The sequence below is a fragment of the Amaranthus tricolor genome, chromosome 11, assembly GCF_026212465.1.
Source record: "Amaranthus tricolor cultivar Red isolate AtriRed21 chromosome 11, ASM2621246v1, whole genome shotgun sequence".
Taxonomy (NCBI): Eukaryota; Viridiplantae; Streptophyta; class Magnoliopsida; order Caryophyllales; family Amaranthaceae; genus Amaranthus; species Amaranthus tricolor.
The window spans coordinates 24,038,457-24,049,181 of record NC_080057.1 but is presented as its reverse complement, the minus strand read 5'-3'; the positions used below and the strand labels follow the sequence as shown (position 1 = coordinate 24,049,181).

At 32.3% G+C, this 10,725-nt stretch overlaps 1 protein-coding gene across 1 annotated transcript; it reads left to right on the top strand.

Annotated features, from left to right (window-relative positions):
• Positions 1–863: 863 nt before the first annotated feature.
• On the top strand, positions 864–4,202 carry LOC130827605 (pentatricopeptide repeat-containing protein At4g02750-like). The gene is made up of 3 exons (XM_057693370.1): positions 864–2,860; positions 3,329–3,472; positions 3,550–4,202. Exon 1 carries the CDS (start codon positions 1,291–1,293, stop codon positions 2,464–2,466), a length of 1,176 nt encoding a protein of 391 aa, XP_057549353.1. The 5' UTR covers positions 864–1,290; the 3' UTR covers positions 2,467–2,860; positions 3,329–3,472; positions 3,550–4,202.
• The last annotated feature ends 6,523 nt before the right edge of the window (positions 4,203–10,725 follow it).

Below are 10,725 nucleotides of genomic sequence, written 5' to 3'. Positions count from 1 at the left end.
TTTCAAGACAATGTTGTTACATAATTGAGTATTCACTAATTTAAATAATCAGTGTGACTATTCTACTTTTTATATACTATAATATAAAGATTAAAATAGTTAATAAGATGTAACAAATATTTCAATATATGCAAGTCAAAATTTAATATTTTTTCATAATTTTCTTACCTTATTAGCTGATATTTTTCCTTTTATATCTTATACTTCCTTCGTTTTTTTTGTTTGTCCACTTTAAGAGAGAGAAATTTAAATTAGATTTTTAAAGTATATATTGAAGATAAAATATATTCATGTGAGATCTTGTTAGATTTGTCTTGATGTAAAGTTTTTTAATATATAATTTTTATAATTTTTTATAATGCGTACTTAGAGCTTTTAAGATTTAAAATTTACTAAAAAATACGTGCAAAAAATAAAGTGAACAAAGAAAAAGGAATAAAAGGAGTAAAATTTTTGTAATAATTTATTCCTTCAACTTCTTTACTTGTTTGACATTAATGAATGGTATATGTCTAAATATGAAGTTTATTCTATTAATTGAATTTAATGATGTAATTAACTATTTTAACCTGATTATTTAGGCGGAAATAATTTCAACCATTGCTTGACACGTGTTAATAAAATATTTTTTTAGTTTCTTTTTTAGTATATTTGTATTTTATAATTAATCACTTTAAGTGATAAATAATTCCTTTTAAAATAGCAAATGTACGTAAATTTAACCTAATAAAAATAGTCTTATCAGGAAAGTTAAAATCATTTTGTTCATAGTTAGAGGTTAGAACTTATAATGATGGATTTATATTTAAACCATTAGCCACCATTGTTTTTTTTTTTTTTTTTTTTTCGTTTTGGGTATTGGCTTCACAATACCTAAGTTTAACTATTCATCGGGCACAGACCTAATTTGTATTCTCAACTTGTCGCAAGAGTTTATGTTTGCTCGAAATGGTTCTACCTTCAAGAAATCTTGTTCCCGTCGAGAATGGGCCCCATTACTTCGTATGATTTCATAGTTTACATTCACAATAGACAGATTTCATCTACTCCTCCTACTTTAGAAGCTTATAATGACAGAAAGGAATCTCAGATTTCCAACATTTCTACATATAATCAAGATAAAATCTTACTAACTAAAAGGATTTTAAATCTTTCATCAAGAAAACAGATTGATCAGGCCAGAAATATTTTTGATGGGTTTTGTGTAAAGATACTGTTGTTTGGAATGCATTGATAAAAGGGTATATGAAGAATCACATGGTTGATCATGCACCATAACTGTTCGTTGAAATGCCTGACAGAAATATTGTTTCTTGGAATACTATGATTATTTGGTATAGTAGAGGAAACTTAATTCAAATTGCATTGAAATCATTCATTTGTATGCCCGGTAAAGATGTTTTTAGTTATACAGCAATGATCACTGGACTTTGTATGGTGTCTTGTGTTAGTGATGCTTGGCGTTTGTTTATAGAAATGCCGGATCATAATGCGGCTTCATGGGCTGCAATCATCTCTGGTTATCAGCAGAATGGGTTGGCAGCTGAAACATTGAATCTGTTTAAGGAAATGTTGGCAGCTAATGTTGAACCCAATTGTTATTCATTTACTACTGTTTTGAGTGCTTCAGCAGAATTAGCATTGCTGTCAGTGAGTAAACAGCTTTACTTACAACTTCTTAAAAGAGGGTATGAGCAGAATTCCCATATAGGGAATTCTGTTCTTTCTACATTCATGAAATGTGGTAGTCTCGAGGATGCAAAGTGTGTTTTCGAGAGTTTACATAATCGGAATATTGTTAGTTGGAATTGTATGATTACTGGTTATGCTCAACAAGGGGATGGCTTAAGAGCAATCATGACATTCCATCAGATGCAGAAATGTCGCATTTCACCTGATCGAATAAGTTTTCTTGGAGTTCTTATGGGGTGTTGCCACCATGGTTTGGTCAGAGAAGGAGAGGAATATTTTCAAAGTATGACTAATGATTATGGGATTTTTCCTGGGTGTGAGCATTATGCTTGCTTGACAGATCTTTTTGCGCGTGCTGGGCTACTCAAAAAGGCACATAAGGTTGTCATGGAAATGCCTTTTAAACCTACACCTGTGTTTTGGCGATCAATTCTAAATGGATGTAGGATTTGGAAATGTCCCGAGTTGGGTGTTTATGCAGCTAATCAACTTTCAAGATTCGAGCCTTCTGAATCATGGACTTCTCCCTTTGTTCGTGATTCTGGCAAACTAAATGACCTACCTTTCTTAAGGACGCTGAAAAAGGAGCCAGAAACCAGAAAGCAGATGGGCTGTAGCTGGGTGGAGATTCAGGGGAGGACTTATTTGTTCACATCTAGAGATGAAACCCATTTGGAAACATATGAAATTTATGAAATGAATGACCTATTGATCTACGAAAGCCTAGGGAATTTCAGAGTTCGTAATTATGAGCTAACTTATTACGAAGAATGAAAAAAGACCATCTTTTGCTCCTAATAGCTTCATGTAATGTGCCAACACTTGATATGTTGACAAGTCGACATCATGATCTCATGCCGATCTTTTAAGAGCGTGTTTATACTTTTCTGACCCCTGAAAGTGGCTTTGGATTTGTACTTGGACTTGACAGAGTTTTGTTTACACTTACTCCAACCCGCATGGATGGGAAATTGGGCTAATTGCTCCTGATTAGCAACTGCAATTGTTCTTCTGTGATCAAACTAAGTAGTACTACCGTCTATCTGATGAGGCCGTAGTATATTACCATTTTCCCCCTTCTCGATTAGGTTCCCAAATTGGTTTAAGATGCTTTTACCCAAGATTAGAACACGGACACTGATAACAATTAGGGCACTTCTGATCTAAGGTAACTAATATAAACTCGAACATTGCAAAATCGCACGTTAAAATCTACTATACAGAAGAATATGGAAAGCTATTTATATTTTAGGTGCAAGTCTGTCTAACTTCATTGTATGGCTTACTTCTACATGTCTTTGTTAGTGCCTGAGACCAATTCATAATTTAGTTCTGTATTAATTTGTTTATTTGTCTAAATTTTTTGCTTGTTCTTTGTTTTGTCAATGCTGGTTATATGGGTTGTATTTGTTATGCAGTAAGTGCTCATCATATCTGTTTGTCAATGCATCAAGAAACTAGTTGATTTGTCAAGTCTGTCTAGCCTCGTAATGGTATTGGAGTAATGAAATGTTATCGTTTTACTAAATTTGGTTGAAATTCCAGAGTTTTCAGTTATAAGGAAGGATTTATTGTTAAATCCAGCTTTGGTTTGGAATGCAGTATGCTTTTTACCACTAATGAGTCTTTTATGCAGGGAAGTTTAAGGAAGAAACTTTTGATTCTTGGTTAAGCTAGGAATGGTCTTGACTATGTTGAAGATCAATTTCTCAAGACAAATAATATTGCTGGTGTTTCTACTAGAATGCAGCAAGATTCTGCTAATGTGCACAAACCTATGGTAAGTGCATCAATTACAAGTTAGATACTTCATCATTAGTAATTAGCGTATTTCGCGCTCATAGAAACTATGATCAGACTTTGAGGAGGGATGGAAGACGACAAGTGCTAGAGCTGTGCAACTGGTCGGAGGCCCTTATCCAACCCTTAATTTCAAGGGTTTAAAAAGGGCCGGGTTGAAAATGAAACGGATTATAAACGGGCTTTAGTGATGCGGGTTGGATAAGGGCTGTAATGAGGGTTCACAAAGGGCCATAAGGAGGGTCGTCATAGCGAATGAATGGCTGTTGAAGAAAAGATTAATGGTGGTGTCTTAGACTTCATAATAAAGCCAAATTATGGCATCGTAGTATTGGTTCTTGTCTCAGTTTGAATACATGTTGTTTTTTAAAAAAAAACTTGTGCTCAATTCTCGTTGCATTTCTCCCTTAACTCTCTTCTTTCCTTAGCCTAACAAAAAAAAACGAATTACAATTCTTGCTTTATAGTAGGTTTAAGATTTGTTGTAATTTATTTGAATGCAAAGGTTGGTAATGATCATTTTTTCTGCACAATTTATCCTATTGTTAAACAAATAGATGTGTATTTTTTGAAGGTTTAATGGATACCCGAGCGTAGAGTCAACCTTATAACTGAATTTTCGACTTTAAAATCATGTAAAATTCATTGTGGACGTAAGACCCAATTTCAAACTGATCCTATACACCTGACCAAAATCGACCTGATAGTTCGAATTAATACATCTACCTCGGCCATTTCATTTATTGCTTATTGATATTGGAAACCATGAAGTAAATGACTAAGATCTTAATGCAATATGTTTAGGGAAATTCCATATGGTAGCATCTAGTTTTCATGAAACGCCAGAGGTAGCACTTTTGTAAGATTTTTTCACATGGTAGTATCCAGTTTATGCACTATCTAATTGCTGTAACATTTTCCGTTATATTCTTGTTAATTTCCGTTTAATTCATTATTTTGTAAGATTTTTCTACATGTTAGCATCCAATTTTTTCTCTCAAATGTTTAATTCACCATTTTAACGTTTAATTCCCCGATTATTTTATCAACGCCCTTAAATGTTGTAACAATTTTATTTTCGTTTAAATTATTGGCATAACAAAGTTCAAAAGGTGCATTACAAACACAAATAAATAATTCAAAAGGCGCATTTTATAAGCTTAAAAGGTGCATTGCATAAGTTCAAAAGGTGCATTCCAAGTATTAATACATATCTACTTAATCGTTACAACATTTCAGAGCGTTGATAAATTTATCGGTGAATTAAACGTTAAAATGGTGAATTAAATATTTGAGAGCAAAAACTGCATGCTACCATGTGGAAAAATCTTATAAAATGATGAATTAAACGGAAATTAACAAGAATTTAACGAAAAATGTTACGGCATTAAATAGTATATAAACTGGATGCTACCATGTGGAAAAATATTACAAAAGTGCTATCACTAGCATTTTATGAAAACTGGATGCTACAATGATGAATGATTTCACAATATTTTCATCCGTATTTTTTCATTAAACACAAAAAAAGTGGTTTCTTGCATTATTTTAAGAGTTTTATTATAATTAAATGCATAACATTCATTGTCCCTAGAGATCACTAGTACAATATAAGTAATTTCAATTCCTTACGACTTGTATCCTTCATATTAAAATCAAAATTAAATTGCCAAGATATTCAGAAAAATTGAAATGAATAAGATAAATTACCAAAAAATGCACGAAATAAGATAAGTTTCAACTTATTTCTAAAAATATGCGTGTAATTCCCAAACCTGTGGTTTGGGGCTGTTCGCAGTTACTAACTGCAAATAGATCAAAAAAACAAACTAGCTGTTTGCAGTTAGTAACTGCGAACAGGTGTTGACTTTTGTTTGACCCTGTATACTTTTCCTAATTATTGAGTTGTCACTATTATGTAAATACATATCATACATTTGTGTTGTAATTTAAAATTATATTTTGTAGTTGTATCTATATGTTATAGAGTATTATACTACTATAATATATATAGTAGATTACCTGGAGTGAAGGTCACAGGCTCTAGTGTTGTGACCTCCACTCCCACAACGAAGATAACTATTGCGTTTCTTTCTTCCCTCATCCGTTTCGTTTGCAATCCTCTTAGACTTAGGCCTCCCTTTACCACGAATTTGATCGGGATCATGTCTAAGTTCAAAGCCCGTGTATTGAGGCCATGACCTCTTATCGATCACTGGCATAAAGTAATGTTCGTATATACTTGCATAACTTTGAGAAGTATAGCACGGATCCACAAACCGCTCATATGAAAGTTGTCGTTTGATGCAAACAGCAAGTACATGTGAACAAGGTAGGTGGTATATCTCAAGTTTGTTACATGCGCACTTCCTTTGATTCAAGTCCACATGTTGAATCTTACACCCCTTAGACGATCCTCTATTTCCCTTCCCAGTCTTAATTTTGAAAACACCTCTTCTATAGTCAAACGCGATTATCTCATGAAAATTTGCCTTCTCGGTGTTTCTATTGATAATCTTGGTGGCATGCGATGTGTACATGTGTCCTCCAAGTAACCATGCACTAGTGTGTGCCGTCTATGGCGATAAGAGGTTTACAATGATTGAAGCCTTCAATGCAAGGTTTAAAGGCCCAAAAGACACGTTGGAAGGTCCTAATATTAGGTCACACATATACACCCGTATCATTGTCTTCCTTAAAAAACCACTCAACTACTAAGCCCGGGTTGGAATGTTGCAAAGCTTCTAAAAAGCGTGGAAGTAGTGAGTAAGAACCTTCCCAAGTTCCATATATGGACAATAAGGCTTGTTGCTTAGCACACCACGCTCGCTTATAATTCACTTCTACACCAAAACGAACTTTAACCATCTGTCGTACGACAGATACCTTAATGGATGGGTCTTTAGCAACACAATTTCTAATGACAATGTTAATGACAGAAGATGTCAAGTGAATGTGTGCAGCCGAGACAGTGTCACTACCCAAAACACAAGACCCATGCTTACCCTTATACGTAACAATACGCCATGAAGATAAATATGAATCGAGCGTAGCCCTAAGTCTCCACGAACAGCCCTACTTACACTTCAAGGTAAGAACAGTTTGGTTTGAGGTCTCCGTTCTATACTCCACGTTTCTACGAATATGATACACTCTAATTAACTTCCAACAACACTTCCTTACTATCAAACATCATACCCTTCTCCAACTCCCCTTCTTCGGTGTAAGTGGTATCACAAGCCCAAGTCCTTCAGGAGTTGTCCTCCTCATACTCGTCTAGAGGTGGATATAGAGCATAAGGTGTAGGAGGAATGATTGTAGGAATGTTGCCTAGGGTCATGTCATTTGCTAGCGCATCCTTATCGACATCCACATCATCCTCAGAAGGATCGTCAATGAGCTCATTACTCTCATTTCCATCATCCCAAGGTCCCATCTCATCACTTTCCCCTAAATTAACCATTGAATCAATTGGAGCTTGATTCGGAGGGGGTTGAGAAAGAGTACAAGATGCGAAAGGAACGAAAAGATTTTGAGTTTCTTGAGTTGATATAGGCATAGGGGTAGGAGCAGGATTAGAAGCAACTACATTTCCTAAGGTTACTTCTTCTACGTATAACTCTAAAGAGAGAATTTGGGTGGACTTTGAATGCTCCCACATAGCATCTATAGCCTCATTATCCTCAACAGGAAAGGCTATCAATTCTCACTCATGTCATATTTAAAGCTTATATTTACGGTACTTCTAGTGGGGTCCAATCCAATCTTAGAACATATAAAACGTTTAAACTGGTTCAAATTCATGTTCGAGTTGCATGTAAACAACCTACATCTTCCCCCAACATAATGAACTTTGCCACCTCAACAGGAAAGGCTATCAATTCTCACTCATGTCATATTTAAAGCTTATATTTACGGTACTTCTAGTGGGATCCAATCCAATCTTAGAACATATAAAACGTTTAAACTGGTTCAAATCCATGTTCGAGTTGCATGCAAACAACCTATGTATTCCCCCAACATAATGAACTTTGCCACTACTTTCTCGAATACAACCATTCTAAAAATATATACTATAATGACGCGAAATGATGTCATTTCTACATGAATACAAACAAAATCAACATCATCATCAACTTCATACCCATACAAGTACATTATATTCATTTGATTATAATCTTTTTGGTCTGTAAATTAATAAAGTCCATAACGTAACTACGTTCATACATATATAATGTACATAAAATTCAAATAATAAATCAATTAATAAGTTCATAAATGATATTTCTAATAACAACCTCAACATTTCTAATAATATATAAAGTACATCAAATTCAACTAATTCAATATGCTCACCAACAACAATACTTCAAAAAACAATACAAAGCTATGAACACAAATAAACATTATCTTGAACAGTTATGGATGATTAAGAAGAGTGTTGATTTTAGAACTAGTAACCTACATTTGAGAAAATAACCAAACTTCATCAAAACCCTAAAAAACGATCTATGTACAAAAAAAGGCATAAATGTTTACCTTTGTGCAAGCTAGAGTATCCCAGACTAAATTTGAAGTGCCAAATTGAAAGAGAAATGTAAGAATTGATGGATTAAAGCTAGTCTAATAGTGGTTTTGTAAGGGGAATTTCGAGTAGTTTAAGATAGGGTTTTGAAATTGGGGAAAATGGGAACGAAGGAAGCTGTGCGTATTTGTGGTGCATCATGTTCGCAGTTAGTTAGTAACTGCGAACAGGGTCAAAAAAAGTCAACACCTGTTCGCAGTTACAAATTGCGAACAGCTAGTTCACTTTTTTTTACCTGTTCGCAGTTACAAACTGCGAACATCTCCAACCCACAGGTTTAGGAATTACACGCTTATTTTTGAAAATAAGTTGAAACTTATCTTATTTCGTGCATTTTTTTTGATAATTTATCTTATTCATTTCAAATTTTCAGATATTCACATATACTTAAGAATCGAAATCAATCCACTCTGATATATTACACCTGAAATTCAACCAAACACCCAAATAAACATCAAAATCTAATACTTTCTTCATTTCATTAAATTTGCTACATTTAACTTTTTACGCAATCTAATGTTATTTCGATCATTTATATATTGAACTAAACACATCTAAAAATTATAAAAATATAATATTATGAAAGTATGTGATTAGACGATTTAAACAAGATTTCACTTAATTAAATTTTTTCTTACACATTAGCCGCAATATATAAAATAAGGTTGACCGATAAATAGTTTCATAAACTATTATGTAACAAGTATTTCAAAACAAAGAAAGTACTAATGGTACTAAAAATATTGACCGTGGATGATGGAAATCATTAGGGTGTCAATTCTAATGATGACAATTTGATAAGAAATGATCATGACATATTTATATTAAAAATGACTAAATATTTATAGCTACATATACATATTCTAGTCAAGAGAATTGGGGAAAGATAAACATGTATAGTAGGCAACATGAAGATTGTTTCAAGACAAAGCCTAAATTAAAGGGATATTGGCACATGAGTTTTGACCACCCACCAATTCCAAGTCATAGTGAGTGATATGAAAACTTATTAGTCGGTCAGCCCACAAAATTTACATCAGTATCTTTTTAGTTGAGTCTCATTAATTTTGCTTTATTTAAATATTACTCATAATTTATATCTTTTTTTAACTTTTATCTATATATTTAATTTATTTTTTTATTTTCTTCACATATTTTTTCTCATTACTGTGAATATTTAATTCTACACAAATAATCATAGGGACGATTTCACAGTGATACCATCTTAATTGGATTGATTCAACGTATACTTAGTGTATGAAAATGATCACTTATAAGATAAGCTTAAGATAATCACTTATAGTTTTAAAGTGATAGTTTTTTTTATAGTTTTAGATTGGTAACTTATAACCTCAAAATGATCATTTTCAATCATAAAGTGATCAATTTTGAAAATGAGTTGATTATATGGGCTCATCTTATGGTGAGACAATCTTATATAAGACTTGATGTTATTTTTGTCTTCTTTAAATTGGTTTTCCTGCCAGTTGCATATAGGATAAATTTAATAGGACAGAATGAGTATTGGTTAAAGCTTAATCTACCTCTTTCCCCTTTCGGTGGCAACCATCTTTTTCATGCATTCATAATCCATTTTGGTAGTCATACTTATGATCAAAAAATTAATCAAAAGACTTGCAAAACTTTGTGACTATTGTTCATCATGTTTGTAGGCTTGTACTCTTATGAATGAAAAAGAATGAGACTTGTCTTATAAAGTTTATATTTTGCAATCTATAAAAGTTATTTTTGTTTTGTTGTCTCATCTAATTTGAAATAATTTTTCTTCCTATTCATACTCAAACTACGTACTCTTGCCTTTAACTTGAAGTTAATGGGCGCCTAGTGATGCAATTCTTATGTTTTTACCACGTAACTAACGACCCTGTAAAAGTAGAATAAAGACAGAAAATTAAAGTTAAGAGGTTTAGAAAAAAAATAAACAATAAAATATATATATATATATATATATATATATATATATATATATATATATATATATATATATATATATATATTATTGAAAAATTTGTATCGACCAGATAAAAAAAAATAGATTGTGAGAATAGATTGCAAAAGTAACCAACGAAACAACCAAGGGAATAACATATTTTACGACCCTAACAACCCGTTTGATTGCTATTTGTTGGTACTAATGATGGTAATGACAATGGTTTTTAGTATGAATTTTCATGAAATTTACCATGTGATTTTCATGATCATGATAATGAAATGTTGATCATAAAAAAGCTTTTTTATTCATAATTTTTCATTACCACCTTATATCAACCATCTAAATGATAATTTATTAAGATGAATTCTATAAATAAAATGAAATTATTGAAGTTTAACAAATTATTTAACTATCAAACCTATCACTAAAAATTTGTCCTATTAAAATAACACTAAACTGTTATTAGCATTCTAAACATTTAATATTGACAATCAAACTTAGTTGAAAAGTCATTATTGCTTGATTAAAAGTAACTTATTTTTATTTAATTCTTATAATTGTTTTAAGATAAAAGAACTAAGCATTAGTCAAATCACTCATGATTAAGGTGAATGATTGAGCTTAACAACTTTAATTGAAGAAGAGCTTTATTGAAGTTTGTTAACTAATTAAGTTAATGAGAAGTCTTAATTGG

Bases quoted from the DNA above. Each gene is read 5' to 3' on its own strand.
- LOC130827605 (XM_057693370.1), top strand. From the start codon at position 1,291: ATGCCTGACAGAAATATTGTTTCTTGGAATACTATGATTATTTGGTAT.